The sequence below is a fragment of the Musca autumnalis genome, unplaced genomic scaffold, assembly GCF_047663935.1.
Source record: "Musca autumnalis isolate F117 unplaced genomic scaffold, ASM4766393v1 scaffold_2, whole genome shotgun sequence".
NCBI classification, from domain to species: Eukaryota; Metazoa; Arthropoda; class Insecta; order Diptera; family Muscidae; genus Musca; species Musca autumnalis.
Window position 1 is genome coordinate 66,131,017 of NW_027411755.1, and position 17,411 is coordinate 66,148,427.

At 40.0% G+C, this 17,411-nt stretch overlaps 1 protein-coding gene and 1 long non-coding RNA gene across 2 annotated transcripts in view; one reads left to right on the forward strand and one right to left on the reverse strand.

Annotated features, from left to right (window-relative positions):
• yellow-c (L-dopachrome tautomerase yellow-c) overlaps positions 1-15,685 on the reverse strand; it is a 30,558-nt gene extending 14,873 nt beyond the window's left edge. The window contains exon 1 of the mRNA XM_073967827.1: positions 15,215-15,685. Within this exon, the coding sequence (XP_073823928.1) occupies positions 15,215-15,432 (218 nt within the window). The 5' untranslated portion in view covers positions 15,433-15,685. The remainder of the gene's footprint in view (positions 1-15,214) is intronic.
• Positions 11,747-16,044, forward strand: LOC141394041 (uncharacterized). The gene is made up of 2 exons (XR_012410242.1): positions 11,747-12,162; positions 12,230-16,044. It is a non-coding gene; the product is annotated as an uncharacterized lncRNA (long non-coding RNA).
• Positions 16,045-17,411: the final 1,367 nt, after the last annotated feature.

Sequence of the window (17,411 nt, forward strand, 5' to 3'; positions counted from 1 at the left end):
TAAACTGTGGTGGTTCATCCTCGGCAGGAAGAGATCTAATGCGACGTAGCACTCTTCTCTTCGCCCTGTCACTCTCGGGGTGCTCGACAAACAGTCGATTGAAGTAACTTGCACAACTCTTCGGGTCAGTTAACGTAACGTCGCCAAACGTGACTGAGGTCCTGTCATCCCTCCTTCCGGGGTTCGAGAGTGACTTAACCGTTGACCACAATTTGCTTATACCGGCTCCAATGTTGCAACTCTTCAGATGATTTAACCACTTGTTCCGCTTATGTTCGCCGACCAGACTGTTAACTTCCAGTGTCAGCTCCCTGACTCGGGTCGTCGGGGTCTGACGGGGTTTGACGAAGCTCATCACGCTGATTTGCTAATCCCGTCGCCTCTGCTGGGAAATCTGGTCTTACTTCGGGTATTCGACCAGCAGGTAAATGGCGAGCGGCTGCAGCATTGACGATGTCTCGAAACGTCCTTTCCGCTACCCGAACATCAGAAGGATTGGGCAATTCTCTGAAGCTGTGATTGGTGAACTCTCTGAAACTCGGCCAATCAGCTTTCCCATGATTGACGAATTTGCGGCGTTCAGGGGTGATGAAATCGGGTGGTCTGCTGATGGAGACACGCTCCCACGCTCAATCCATCGGCAGCGGGTTCTCTGTACCGGATTGACCCGGGACCACACAATATCAGCGTTCCGGCCATCGGCTGTCACCTCAGTGTGTACATGTTCGTATTTGTTTCGTTTTTCTGTATTGGGAGCAGCATATCCCGGAATGCCTGCTCCGGATTCTTTTGGTCCGTGCCGGGACGGAGGAAAACCCAGGACCAATATATTTGTGCTCGGTTTGTCACATCCGCATCTTCACCCATATCCAAACATCGGTGAGATGCAATAGATGTCAGGAGTGGGTGCATTTAAGGGGTGTTGCACTGGACTTGCCCACGCGAGGGACTACGATGGGGACTATGTTGCTGCATGCTGCGCGAACACAGCCCCCAGTGAGTCGTCGTCAGATTACGAAACTCCTTCGTCGTCGGATTACGAAACTCCCCCTCAGTCCCCCCAACAGCAGCCGCACGCGCAGCATTTAACACCAGCCGTTGTTGTTCCAATCCCAGAAAATGCATCCTTTTTGCAATTTAATTGCAATGGACTCCGAGGTAAGATCGATGAAATAGTGGACTTTATGAATCGGAAGAAGATCAAGGTCGCGACGGTGCAGGAAACCATGCTGAACGACCACAGGTCAGTACGTTGTGATGGTTACAACGTAATAAGGACGGATCGCACCAGATGTGGAGGTGGGGTATTAGCTTTCCTTTTGCACCAGTCGGTTCAATACAGACCTATCTCGCTTGAGGCTGCCTCTAATGACCCGTACATGGAATGTATGGGTGTAACAGTCAGGTGTGGAACTGCCGAGATAGTGTTGCTGAACGTCAGATTATAAGCCTCGGGTAGCATCACAGCTGCAGTCGCTCGCTACTTACCTGTTGGTCGAATGCCCATAATTAGACCAAATTTTCCAGCAGAGTCGACGGGACTAGCAAATCAAGGAGATGTGTTTCGTCGTACGAGCCCTGAAGACCCATGAGTTAGAGAACTTTCCCCTAAAATCAACAGGCTAGTAGGCGGATATAAGCGGACAAAATTGTTTTCAACGACGTGACAGAACCAAATAAATACGCGTGTTATTTTAAACAATTTATAGAGCATCCCTAGGGTGATAGTGCGAAGAGGAGGGTGCTAGCGAAGTTTCCCAACATCAGCACGAACCATATCCACAGATAACAGTTGAGGAGTGAACCAGAACAGGCCGTACGGCTGCACAGTTTTGCTGTCTATGGACCTATCAAAGGCCTTCGATACTATCAACCAGTTGTTTGCGGACATAGAGTAGACTTTCCTGTAGTCGTATTGAAAACGTCTAGACCCGTAGATAGCAACAGGGAGTAGCCCAAAGCGGGGTAATACAACCGCAACTGTTTAACTTCTGTCACACACTTAATGTATGCGGATGATTGTGCGATCTTGGCGTCATCGATGATATACATATGTGATTGGTTAAATATCTACATAGCTGACTTAGTGCAGTTTCTCCATCTGAGGAATATGAAAATATCCACCGCTTAAACCAATGCCACACTACTCCTGGAAGGCTGAAAGGAGACTCCCCTTGAACATATTGGTCGATGGTGTCCTGATTACGACTACAAATTACCCCACGATATTGGAAATAACTTTCGAGCGCATGTTTAAGTCGTCGCACAAGACACAGCTATTTGCGACAAGATCAGAAGTAGTAGAACAACGATCTCAAGTCGCTGACCATCAGTACTTGAGATGCTGACAAAGAAACCTTGTTGACCTCTTACAAATAGGCCGTGGTATGTGGTAAGCTATGCGGCGCCAGTGTGGTATGTACAAACATTTTTACAAAAGTGCAGTTTAAGACCGGCTTTCCGATAGTTTTGAAATTATAACGGTAGAATTTTTTCCCTTACAAGTCCATTCTTCCTGAGATAATGTCCCAAAAGCTCTATAAAAACCCTGCCGGCATCAACTAAAATTATTGATGAGCAGGATTATTTACGTACTGAATATCCGACTTTGATGAAAATTTTTACATCGTTAAATTTCTTCAAAAATTACATGAAGTTCCAAGTAGGTCTATATCGTGCAACACCTTCGGTTACCTCCCTCACAAAAGTTCAAAACTGTAGTTTAACGACTGTTTGAAATTTTTACCGAAGGTGCTCCTTGTGTTTCTGTTTCTGACTTACATTGTTTCGGTTGATTAATGTTGCTAAAACTTTCAAAATACAGAAAATCGGGAGTTCCGTTCTATGGAGGCTGTATCAAAACGTCCAACTATACCGACAAATTTCAGGTGGAAAGTCTTATACCCCCAACGAAGATTAAATGCCATTTCGGTAAGATATTGAGGCCACAACCTCCGAGATACCGAAGTCGTAGACCTATATAGACAAATTTCTGGTGCAAAGTTGTATATCCCCAAAGAAGAATCATTTCACCCATTTCGGTTGGATATTGAGACCACAACCTTCAAAATACCTACAATCGGGAAGTACCATTCTATGGGAGCTATATAAAGTCGTGGACCTATACAGACAAATACCAAATTTTAGTGATTTCGGTGGGATATTGAGGTCAAGATACCGAAATCGGGAGGTACCATTCAATGGGGGCTATATGAAGTCGCAGACCTATATCGACAAATTTCAAGAGGAAAAACTTATACACCCAACGAAGATTAAATGCTAAATTTCCGCCATTTCGGTGGGATATTGAGGGCACAACCTTCAAAATTCCGAAAATTGGAAGGTACCGCTCTATGGGGGGTATATTAATACATGGACCTATACCGACAAAGTTTTGGTGGAAACTTTATACCCCTAACGAAGACTAAATACTAAATTTCAATTATTGGATATTGAGGAATATTGAGGCCATAACCTTTAAAATAGCGAGACTCGGGAGGTACCGTTCTATGACGGCTATATGAAGACATGGACCTATACCAGTTCGGTGGTATATTAAGGCCACAACCTTCAAAATACTGAAAATCGGGAGGTACCCAACAAAGAATAAATTCCAAATTTCGGCCATTTCGGTGAGATATTGGCACAACCTTCAAAATACCCAAAATTGGGCGGTACCATTTTATGGCGGCTATATCAAAACGTGAACCGATATCCAATTTTCAATACCAAACATCATAGGAGTAATATAAACTTCTACGCCAGCTTATAAAGCTCTATCTTAGATATTGCGAGCTGTATCTTGTTTTCAACAGACCGACGCACGGACAGGCGGGCATGGTTATATCGACTTAGAATTTTTTACAGATCAAGAATATATACTTTATAGGGTGTTCGACAAATATTTCGACTAAATTATGGTGGAGGGTGTAATAATTGTTTAACAAACATTCCACAAGGGACAAGGGAGACTCCACTCATATCACTGGTGCACTCAGTGCATTCATATTAGCTCAGTGATATGGGACCTACTATTTATACGAACGGCGTGTCTTAAGCCACCACTTGCAGATAAATTTTACATGACTGAATTGCTCAGGAAATGTCGTCAACATTGCCCGGAGGGGTGTTTTACCACCAATGAAAATTTGATGTTGCCTGGCCTGGGAATGAAACACGGGCATGCAGCGTGCAAGGCGGGAGTACACACCATTGCACCGCGATGGCGCCCAACGTACTACTAGATCTTCAAAACATCCTACGGCGACCAACTATTCTGATACTTTTGTCACTTGTTTTATTTTATTTCTTTTAAACTGCGTGAAATATCATGTCACGTTCATTACGACCCCAAATAAATTCACAGACTCGTTTACATTCCTTCGAATACTTCCCTTCGTTATTTTAACATTTTGACTGTTCAAATCGTTGGCAATTATTTATGGTATTTAACATCGATATTTTGTTGATGTTTGAAAGCCATGGGAACGGCTAAAACGTCAATTGTAATTAATTGCAGTTAACGATCAAGCGTAACCGTACACTTAATTGTTGGTTGGTCTTAACGATGTTGACCGAAATAAATATGTTTGTACTTAGTATGTGACAAAGATAACCTGCAATTTGGCATGGATTTCACTTTGCTAATGCATATTCTCAAGTCAAAATGTAGATTTTTCACATTGAAGAGTGACAGCTAGAATTATTCGCTATTTGGTATTCAATGAACGTAATGTCTTCTTCGTCAGAAGTCTTTTTATTGGCCTTTTCTTTTGTTGCAAATTCTTAAAGTTGGAGTTATTAAATACACGTTTTGAGTTTAAATGTAAATATTTTACAGTTAATTGGTGAGGTTGGCTTCTTGCTGAATACTTGAGATATTCTTCTAAAAATTCACGCTTATTGCTTCAATTGTCAATGCAAAATATTTGTTTGAAATTTTTCCATTATAGACCGAATATTTTATTTTATTAAAAATTTGCCAAATTATTAAATCACAAATGCAATTCCAATTTATAATTTTACGCCATTGATTTTAGTTTAGAATATTATCATCAAAAATTCCAGCTGTTCAAAATTTCACTTTTTCAATGAATATTTATGGCCAGAGTCAATTTTTCCATACCACCATATACATACAAACTGAAAGAAACTTGTTATAATTTTTGCTAATTATTCTGTGAATCACAAATCTCCATCAAAAATGAATTCCCAAAATTTGGTAGCAAATAAAGCTGAACTAATGATGGTTGGGGGTAGCCATCGAATGACGGCTACTGTGATACACATTGAATATTTTTCTTTAGTTTTTACCCATCCCTCTGTCGCTTAGATAGCTTCGATTACAAGCTACAGCAGTGAAATGAAATGAAAATGCAAAGTCATTAATTAAATATTTTATGAATATTGAGTAAAATGTTGACTATAAAAAGATGAGATTGTAACAATGATGTTGGTAAAATTACAATTATAATATAATAATAATAATTGTTTAATAATGATGGTTAGTGTCCGCTTGAAAGAACTCGAATGAGTAATGGAACTATTGTGGACTTTTTGTTTAAAGAGGTTAAACAAATAAAATTGATTCCAGAGACCAGTTTCCAGGTTAAAGGGAATTGAAACTACATGTTATTTGATTATTTTGCGTAATAGCGAGTAAAAACTGCAATAGCGGCGGATGCATTAAAGCCGAATAGCTAAAGTTTCAACCCCCGAAGAACGCGAAGTGAAAATTAAATCCTATCTAATCTGTAACATACACATAGTTATTCCACAAACGTCCCAGACGGGACAAAGGAGACTCACACTCATATCAATGAGTGCACCCCGATTCATATCAACTTAATGATATGGGACCTGCTGTTTATCGCGGAGTCCGAACGGCGTGTCTTTAGACACCACTTGTAGAGGGGTTTTACATGGCTGAAATACTCAGGAAATGTCGGCTACATTACAGAGGGACATTTTGCCACCGCTGAAAATTTGATGTTGTCTGGCCGGGGAATCGAACCCACGACCTTCAGCGTGTAAGGCGGGTGTGCATACCATTGCACAATGTTGGCACCGGAAAAAATATACACAGACGGATCTGAGCGTATGAAGCTTCAAGTACTTCAAAATGTGGACCTACACTGATAAATTTCTGGAAAAAGCATTTGTAGCTTTAGAGAAGACTAAATACAAAATTTGAGCTAAAACCTTCCAAATACCGAAAATCGGGTCTATACCGACAAATTTCGGATATATGTAGCTCCAAAGGAGACTAAATACAAAAGTTCAGCCCTTTCGGTGGGATATTGATGCCACAACCTTCAAAATACCGAAAATTGATAGGTATCGTTCTATGGGGGCTATTTGAAGGCGTGAATCTATACAAACAAATTTCAGGTGAAAAGTTGTGTACCCCCAACGAAGACTAAATACCAAATTTTAGACTTTTGGGTGAGATTTTGAGGCCACAATCTTCAAAATATCGAAAATCGGGAGGTACCCTTCTGTGGGGGCAATATCAAAACTTGAACCTGCAACAACATTTTTTAGGAAAATTTCGTAGCCCCAAAGAAGACTAAATACCAAATTTCAACCATTTCGATGAAATATTGAGGTCATAACTTTCAAAATACCGAAAATCGGGTAGTACCGTTCTATAGGGACTATATTAAAACATAACCGATATAGCCCATTTTCAATACCAAACATCCTAGTATAATAGTATATATGTATTTATAATAGTATATATTTAGTATAGTATATATTTATAAAGCTCTATCTTAAAAATTTCGAGCTGTATCTTGACTTCAATAGACAGACGGGACGACGGACATGGTTAGTGGCGATTTGTGAACTCTCTGAAACCCGACCAATCAGCTTCAGAGAACTGCCCAATCCTTCTGATGTTCGGGTAACGGAAAGGACGTTCCGAGACATCATTACAGCTGCAGCCGCACGCCATATACCTGCTGGTCGAATACCAGAAGTATGACCAAACTTCCCAGCAAAGGCGACGGGATTAGCAAATGAGCGTGATGAGCTTCGTCGAGCCAACCCCAATGACCCCAGAGTCAGTGAGCTGACACTGGAAGTTAACAGCCTGGTCGGCAAGCATAAGCGGAACAAGTCGAGCAAACCATAATGACCCCAGAGTCAGGGAGCTGACACTGGAAGTTAACAGCCCGGTCGGCAAGCATAAGCGGAACAAGTGGTTAAATCATCTGAAGAGTTGCAACATTGGAGCCGAAATAAGTGAATTGTGGACAACGGTCAAGTCACTCTCGAACCCCGGAAGGAGGGAAGAACCTCAGTCGCATTTGGCGACGTTACGTTCACTGACCCGAAGAGGTGCGCAAGTTATTTCAATCGACAGTTTGTCGAGCACCCCGGAAGTGACAGGGCGAAGAGAAGAGTGCTACGTTGCATCTCTTCCTGCCGAGGATGAACCACCATAGTTTGCAATGGAGGATGTTGCGAATGTCATCAGGAACGCTAAATCATCCAAAGCGTTGGGCCCTGATGGAATCTCCATGGTAATGCTGAAATAGCTGGATGAGCCGTGAGTATAGTATCTCACTAAAGTTCTCAACCTGTCGCTAGCCACTCTTATTGTTCCCGAAGTCTGAAAAATGGGCAGAGTGGTCCCGCTTCTGAAGCCAGGCACCTCCTCCAGACGGCATTGAGATCTTAACGTATGCAGATCATTGTAAGATATTGCCGTAAGGTGCCTACCCTGATGACATCTGCGAGAGACTGAACTTCTATGTAACCGATCTTACCACCCTTTTCCACGTGTGGAATATGCAGATATCCGCCACTAAATCTACGGTCACTCTGTTCACCAAATGTACGGCGCAGTATAGAAGAGAGTTGAATTTCGTGGTCGATGGTAGCAGAATTCCGACCACAAACTGCCCCAAAATTCTAGGGGTCACATTCGACACTACGTTCACGTCGTCTACGAATGCCGCAGCTATCTCCAGAAACAAGGTCCTCAAGACCCTAGTCGGCAGCACTTGGGGGCAGATAAAGAAACCTTGTTTACCACATAGAACGCGATAGGTAGGTCTGTGGTAAACTATGCGGCGCCAGTTTGGTCCCCATATTTATGTGATACGCATTAGAAAAAGATTCAAGCCCTGAGAACAGCAACAGGGTGCCTCCTTCAGCGAACCATCTACATGAGGAGGCAAAGATTCTTCCAGTAAAGCAACACAATGAGATTCTGCCGTTCCAGTACTTGCTCGGGTGTTACCGTGAGAGCCATCCCAATCACCATCTGCTGCCTAGGCCCGGCACACGCACGCATACCAGGAAGGATATTATGCTCTAGAGAGGGGGCCCAAGAACATAGAAGAGAACCTCTAGATCAACAGGCATATCAGGCAGGTCTGAATAGCATTCACACAGACGCAGTTGGTAAGGCCACGACAAGCCAGAGTAGTTTTGGCTCAACTACGCTGAGGATATTGCAGTCGCTTAAATTCCTATTGGGAAAGTATCGATAGCAAAACATCTGCCCAGTATGCGGCATGGACCCGCACAACACACAGCACCTACATCCCATCGAAGCAGTCACTTTCCTGGAATTGGAGATAGATCCAGATAGTGAAAAGTGAACTCAAAGCTAATTCAAAAGTCGCCGAACGTGGCCTACGCCTGAATGATGCAGAAGCCTACAAGAAACTCTATGTCGTTGAGAAAGAAGCTTCAGAAAAAAATGGACAACGAGCGAATGAAACGCTTCGAGGCGGTGATGGACATGTAAATAAAGGAAGCGGAGGCCAAGGCATTATAAGATGTCATAATCTGGTTCAAAAAACGAGAAGGAAGATTCATTCAAGCTTGCAAATACTTTATAGGGGCAAGTCAAGAATGCTCTGCGGGAGGCCGAGGAAAGCAAGGTAGCCAAGGAAGAACTAATAGTGGCTAACCATGAGGCGAATCGCGAGTTCAAGGCTTTAAAGGCAAAACTGATTTTATTAAATGAAGAATTGGCTACATCGGAGAAAGCGCTTCGTTCAGGTGAAACGAAGCGCGAAGAATTGGCTGCAAAGCTAGGGGCCAGGGAGGATGTGTATATCAAAGCCAGAAGCGTTGAGGCTGAAAATATGCTGCTAACGAAAGAGTTGCCAATTTCTGAGGTGTGTTGAACAGCCAATCCTAAAGATGACTATTGGCTCGGCGAAAGTGTTGTAAGTATCAGCAACAGTAAACGGATGAGGAATGAAAGATGTCGTACGAAATGCAAATATCACAACAAGAAGAATTATCGAGACTTATTGGAATGGAGGAAGAAGGATCTTTTAGTGAAGGTGGTTGCAATGAATGAGCCAGAGAACGATGACTGTCTTCAACAAAAGAAGAAGATGCCCAAGGCCAAAAGATTGAGCCGTTAAAGAGAAATAACAATCTTCTACATTGGAAGAAAACGATGTCGGTAGACAAAGGTGGTGGTATCGGCAAGAGCGACAGGCTGTAAGGATGGCTTGCTGATTATATCAACGTTGATTTTATATACTGATTTCAATATATAGAATTTTATTTTCTACTTTAGAAACCAAATATGATGGACATAGAGATGTAAGTAATTTCGAACCAAGTCTCGGGTAGATTTTCGGCTCAGTGTGGAGTTGCATTCTCAACGCATTTAAAAAATATGAAATATCTAGGAAAGCACAAGAAAAGCGAAAATATTGACTTTCTTAAAAACAGTTGTGAGCACCACTGGTTTAGAATCGTGGGTAAGAACTGCAATTGCCATATCTATATAGAGACTATGATGAAAATCTCTCAGGCGATGTGTTTGATATCATAATGGTGCTGTGGGTCGTATAACTACTGTCACAACGTATACGCCCTCTATCGCTTTATATAAATGAAAGAATTAAGTTCACCTTTAAGGCAGATACTCATACATAAGCAGCAGGATTTTTTGTTGAGCTCATTTTCGGTAACTTCAGCAAAAAGCCTTCTGCGTATGTGCCTCGGTCCTTCAGGGAAAATACAGAAAATTATATTATTTTAAACTTAAACAAAAGAATTTGAAGAAATTGTTCGAGGTAGACTTTCGTGGAACTTGATGCACATTTGGAAGAAAGATTTGCAAAATGTCGGGTAAATTGGATACGCAGTCAGTAAGTTATTGTGATCATTCGTCATTTTAGAGCAACGCATAATGCACAATGCACAAAACTTGAATATGCTTTAAACTGAACTTAATAAGAAATTTATGAACTTTTGTGGGATAAGTACCCGATGGAGTAGGCCGATATAGTTCATTTCCGAACTTGATCTTTGTTTGGAACAAATGTAAACATTTTGGACCAAATCGTTTACTTCCTTTGAAAGTTTACGCCTGGCCGGTGTTTGCGATCTGCCATATTACCAAATCTAGATAGGGATTTTGATGAAAATCTCCCAGGTAATGTGTTTTGATATCATATTGATACTGTGGGTCGTATAACTACTGCCACAATGTATACGCACTCTATCCCATCAAAATTTCATGGAAATGGTTCCGTGCGATGCCATGATTTCATTGAATATTTTGCATTGGTTCTAACGAAGTGATGAAGTGATATTCTTCAGCATCGGAGCGAATACCATGAATCATAAATGGAATTCGTGAAACATACGACCTTTTCTTTAATGTTTAATGTTTAATGTTAAGACAGATACACATAAGCAGCAGGATTTTTTGCTGAGCTTATTTCTGGTAACTTCTGCCAGATATCAGCTCAGAAAAAATCCTGCTTCGTATGTGATCGGTCCTTCAGGGGCAAATACATAATCAGCATAACATTCTTGCTTCATTGGTCTGTTTCACTAAGACGATTCGAATACAAGTTCGTTCGAACTAATACCAAACGTGGACGAATTTGAATTCAAATTGTATAGAGAATCAGATCATAAACCCTTTCAGGTTGAATTAATAAAGACTAGCTATGACCTCATTAAAGCGTAGTTCTGGTATCTTTTTTAGAAACGATTTAATCAATAATTCCATTATGCTTATGTATCTCCGTCTTTACTACTCAACATAAATTATGCCGTTACGTATAATTACTGTCACAACGTACACGCCACCATACCCCAACAGTTATTTTGCTAAACCACATGCATCAAACTTTTGACTGATTTCAATATACCATCCTCGTTACATCTGTTGCGAACAAAATACATTTTGAAAAAATTTGACTGTCATTTGTTGCAGCTGTTATCATTCAGAAGCTACTACTAATCAATATTCATTAGAGAAAAGAATACACAAATCAAACATTTGACTTTTGTGGAATAGAAATAAAGCAAAAAACAAAAAGTTGAGTGAAGACCACAGTTCTGAAATTTATTATTCATCATTAAATTGTAATTATTGTGGATGGCAGTGTGGCAATGGTTTCGAAGTTTTAAAGATAAAGGGGTAAAGATAATCAACTGAGCTAAACATTGTCATTGTTAACAAATGAGCTATGACAAAAAAAAAGAAATTAACATTTTTCAATATATATACTAAGCATTGTTCGACTGCTTAATAAAATATGCAAAATAATACATTTGTAAATGATCTTAATAACTTCCGAATGATAACAGCTGTAGCAAATGATAATAATAATTTTCCAAAACAGCTGTAATCAGGCTCATTAATGGTTTGAATAAAATAAAATAGTGTGGCGTATACGTTATGTCAGTAGTTATACGATACATATGACAAATGTTAGAATATTTATGCAGAGATACAAATAAATTCAAAGAAGTTTTAGTTGGTAAGAAAAATCAGAATAGTTTAGGCTTGAATTCTAAAAAACTATATGAAGGCATTATTTGCCATTTGCGGTTGTTTAAGCATGCTGATTCATATTGACTCAATAATATGGGACCTACTTTTTATCGCCGAGTCCGAATGACGTTTCTTATGACACCACTTGTAGATAAGTTTTTCAAGCCTGAAATACTCAGGAAATGTAAGCTGGCATCACGCTGAGGGATTTGCCTCCGTCGAAAATTTCAATGTTCAGTTGAACCGCAGACTTTTTGAGTGCCAGCCGTACGTACTTACCACTGTACCAGATGGCTTGTGGAAAGCAAATACTAAAATACCTGAACTTTAGATTTAGTATACTAATAAGACTAAGTGATAAGGGGTTCAGGGCGGTTAAAAAGTCAAGGGTAGGTAGCCTTTTTGATCCTGATTACAACGATATAATGTTATTCTTGAGCATGTCCATACTTTCAGACATAATAATCTAAATAAGATCTAAAAAACTCTGCGGCGCCCAACTAAAATAGTTGGTGGCACTGGGTCCGGATAAAGGGCACTGCAATGTTGAGGGAAATGAGATTGTTGATGAACTCGCTAGACGGGATTTTCGTTCGACACCTTGGCTCAGACCCTCTTCCGATCATCGTCTCCATAAACAGAACACCCAACTTCATAACCTCTGAACGCCATACTTTTCTGGACCATGGGATAACTGATTTGCAAAAGTTCAGAGAATTTACCAATCACCGCTTTAGAGAGCTGCCCATTCCCTCAGATGCTCGGTTAAGTGAGAAAATTTTTCGGAACATCATCAATGCTGCAGCAGTTCTATACATACCAGCTGGTTGAATACCCGAAATCAGACCAAATTTCCCAGCAGAGGCGACGGGAATAGCAAATGTGCGTGATGAGCTTCGTCGTACGAATCTTGAAGACGCAAGAGTTTGAGAACTTACTCTTGAAGACAACAGGCTAGTAGGCGAACATAAGCGGAAAAAGCGGCTACACCACCTGAAGCAATGCAACATTGATACAGGATTAAGTAATTTTTGGGCAACGGTTAAATCACTCTCGAATCCGGGAAAGAAGGATGATAGAATCGCTGTTACTTTCAACGTCGTAACACTAACTCATCCGAAGAAGTGTGCGTCGTATTTTAAACGGCAGTTAATGGAGCAGCCCAAAGGGCAAAGAGGAGTGTGCTACGTCGAAGAAGAGCCCTCCCAGCCAAAGAGGGACCACCACAATTTACGATTAGCGATGTTGCAGACTTGATTCGAAAAGCGAATCATCCAAAGCGTAGGGCCTACACGGAATCTCAATGGTAATGTTTAAGCAACTGGATGAACTCGGGGTTAAGTATTTAACAAGTGTCCTCAGCCAATCGTTAGCCATCCATATGGTACCAGAAGCCTGGAAAGGGATCCTCCCACCCTTAAGCCTGAAAAGGATGCCAGCAGAAGTGAACCGTACAGGCCGATTTCCTTCCTGTTGCCTGTGGCAAAGATTCTAAAGTCTCTACTCCTCCCCACGATGAGTAGCAGTTTTCCAGTTGCCCAACATCTACATGGATTCCGGGAAATTCACAGTACCACAACAGCATTACACTCCAAATCTACACATATCAGTCGAGGACTGAGCCAGAACAAGCCGTGTGACCGAACAGTTATGATGGCACTTGACATATCGAAGGTCTTCGATGCCACCAACCATGTCAAGCTGTTCGAGGATATAAATAAGGAAGAAGAAGAAGACTGGAGGCCAGTCCTTTGTAGAATTTGTAGAAATAAGAATTCCAAAACCCGTAGAGTAAAACGATGAACTATTTAACCTCCACTTTTCTGAAATTCCACACCCTCCAGGCGGCATAGAGATCGTAATGTATGCGAATTATTGTGAGATCTTGGAGTCGGGTCCTATCGTCGATGAATTATGCGATGCGCAGTTATTTCATCAGAGAAATAAGAAAATATCCCCTGCCACACCGTTCACCACCTGGACGTGTGAAATGAGGCTCCCCTTGAACATATTGGTCGATGACACCCTGATTCGGACACTAACTACCCCGCGGTATTCGGTGCAACGTTTGACAGCATGATTATGTCGTCCACACCCGCACAGGCTATTTGTGTAATTGCGACAAGATCAGGAGAGGAACGAGGTTCGCAAGTCTCTGGCCGGCAGCACTTGGAGTGCGGACAAGGAGAACTTGTTGACGTCTTATAAAGTAACAGACCGGTCTGTGGTAAGCTATGCGACGCCAGTTTGGTATGCAAATATTCAAACCTGCCAGAGTGCCTCTCTGAGGACTGCAACAAGATGCCTCCTTATGACACCGGTAGACCAGACGAAGATTTTACCGGTCCATCAACACAACAAGATGTAGTCGTACCTGGGAGTTACCCCCACCCAGTCACGTCGAAAGGTATAAACAAAAACCTTTCTTTCAGGCACGCCTGAATAGAATTCATACTGATACAGTTGAGCAGGCAGTACAATGATACAGGTCGAATGCAGTCCTTGGAGACCATCCCCATCAACATGTATTCCGGAAAATGTATAGTACTACAACAGCATTAGATGCCATGTCCACACATATCAGTAGAGGACTGAACCATATGAAGATTTTACCGGTCCATCAACACAACAAGATGTAGTCATACCTGGGAGTTACCCCCACCCAGTCACGTCCAAAGGTATAAACAAGAATCTTTCTTTCAGGCACGCCTGAATAGCATTCATACTGATGCAGTTGCGCAGGCAGTACAATGATACAGGTCGAATGCAGTCCTTGGAGACCATCCCCATCCATAGTAGCAGATGAACGCCGGTTTCCAAGGCAAACGCAAGTTGTTAAGATCTGGATGATGCACTCGCCTCAATTCATATTCGGCCCGAATTGATGCCGCGATGTCCAAGACATGCTCGGCATGTGGACGCACTACACTTTGCATTTGTTACGCTGTCCAGTTAACGCCACTCAGAGGAACCAGAATAGAGGAACCAGAAGAAGATAACTGAAGAAATATACGAACATATTTGCCTTGTAACAACAACATATCTCTATATCATACTCCGCACAACGCATTCATTGCCTTCATGAAAACAATCTGAGCAACGAATAAGTATTAGCCCCTCCAAAGACCCGAAAATCCGTACTTGGGTACCAGTGGTCTTTATCAATGAACCCATGGTATGCTCAAGAGTTTCGTACTGATTTATGTAGAATGGTCGAACCTTCGACGGACTGTTGAATTTGGAAAAAACAACTTTATTTCCGAAACCACTAAAGACACAACATCAAACTGGCCGATAGATGCAACTTTGAACTGAATCCGCTGTTTTACAATTTATCTTGTTATCCTCTTTTTTGATGCAATTTTTATTCCGGACCAAAATTATAATTCCCCCTTGTCACTATTTTCTTAAATTGCCTTTAAATGTAACCGTCCTACTTACCTTGGTACTGTGATAAATAATTTATTATTCCATTTCTCAACACCCAAGGGTAAATTATTTTCAACAACATAATCTCCCTTTGCGATTGCATCTTTTTCCGCTTGTTCGGAGGGCCATTCGAATGCTAATTGTTTCCAATGGAATTTTTCTTCCAACTTGGCTTGGACGGCAGCTACAATTATGGCCAAAAGGCACAACAGAAAAGGCAAAAGTTTCATTTTATTTTGTCTTAAGCTTTTAGCTTTGGTTTTGTCACTTCACTTTACTATTTCTTTGTTAAACGGATTTAAAATTGGTTCAAAATACACCGAAGAAAAAAAAAACGAGATACGTTTTCCGTCCGTCACGTTAAAAATGAAGCGGGTGTTACTTCGATCACAGCTTGTTTGCAACTGTTTGTTTTAAGCAAATGTGGGAAACCTTTTAAATCGTTCTCAATAATGTTTGTTTAAAGAACAGTTTCATTTGATTGCTACTGTGTGGCTGGATGGCTGGCTTGAAACGCTCGTGCCGATGAGAGTGTGAGAAAGAGTTAACATTTTGCCACAGCTTTAATGAGAACAATGAGAAGAGTTTGAAACCATGTTTAACAAAAAATGTTTAAATGATGCAGATACTTTATTAGTGTGTTTATTGGTTTCGGAAATGTTGCGAGAACTTGTTTAAACGCTACGCTAGTTGGTTTATACAATTACATAAAAAATAAACATATGTAGATACAAATCATTTTGTTTTACAAGAATTAAAAAGAGATAAAGATCACATTTTATGAAAAACCAGTTTTATGAAATAAATGCAAAAAATAAACAAGCAAAAAAAAAAATTAAAAAGTTCGTTGCTTATGGTTGTTGTCAGGCGTTAAAAATCAACGATTGCGATTAAACGATTAAAGTAGAAATCAATAATGTTTATAAATAAATTTCTAGTTCAGATTAAATTTTGTGTTAGGTCAGTTAGAGATGTCAACGTTTTTAATTTTGTTAAAAAAAGCTTCACGAATCTAGATTACGCCGTCCCATCCATTTGAAACTCTGATTATATTAATGATGGTAACGGGCTACATGTTTAAGTAAAAGGTGAGACGTTGAAGAAAGTGAACATCTAAGATACCATGATACCCAACATAATCGGAAGTCTTTTCAAAGATTTCCCAATACCCCGTTCAGATTATGCTTGGTTTAACAAATTCTGTGGATTTATGTTGTCATTTTCATTCAATACTAGCAGACCCTGGTCCGCCTTGCTGGCCCGTCGTAATGAGTTTTAATGATAACCAAGGCGAATTTAAGAAGGTGATCTAAAAGGCGAATTCAGACTGTAGTCTTCCTTTGCTGTCAAAATTTTTTGCGCGAAATATTCACAAAAGGTAGAAGAAAATGGTGAAATATTGTTCGCGGATGTTAAATAAAGATTTTGTACAAAGATGTAGGAGTATGCTTTATCAAAAAATATACTTTAGCCAAATGTACACAGAAAAAAAAAATTTCATTCAATATATGAATAGTGTTCAAAAAAATTTTCCAATGTTCAGATTTTTGTATTTTATGAACCTAGTTCATAAAGCAATAAATACCGGTTTCTTTTTTGAATGAATCATAAACATGTAATATATGTATTCTATTTTGCAAAATATGAACAAATTCATTTATTTCAAAATAAAAATTGCTTATATTCCAAAACTCTTTTTATATTTTTCAAAAATTTATTTTTTCTATACAAATTTTTTTTTTTATTTTATTTTGAAACTATTTTTTATTTTCAAATTAGTTGTTTTTTATTTATTTTTGTAATTCCTGTTCTTTTAAAGGGTTCTCTTCTAATTGATTTTCCTAATTAATTATGTATCTTTTAAATCAGAACAATGTGAACCATACGTACATACATACTGAGTCCATCAGCACTGGCTTGAATTTATAGATGTTGCATTTATATTAAAGTAATTCAAAAATTGTATTTGCGAATTAATGCTATTGATATGGTGAGTGTCTTCGGAAAACAAACAAATTATGGACAACAAAAATTATGAACGGAATTAGTAAAAAAATTCATACTTTTGTTTTTTCTGTGTACTTTAATGTTTTCATACATAAATAACATATGAAGTATGCTTTGATTTCGTTTACATATAAAATAACATAGTAGGCTTAGATTTTAGAATATAAGTTTTGTGAATACATATGAAAAATAAAGTCAATTC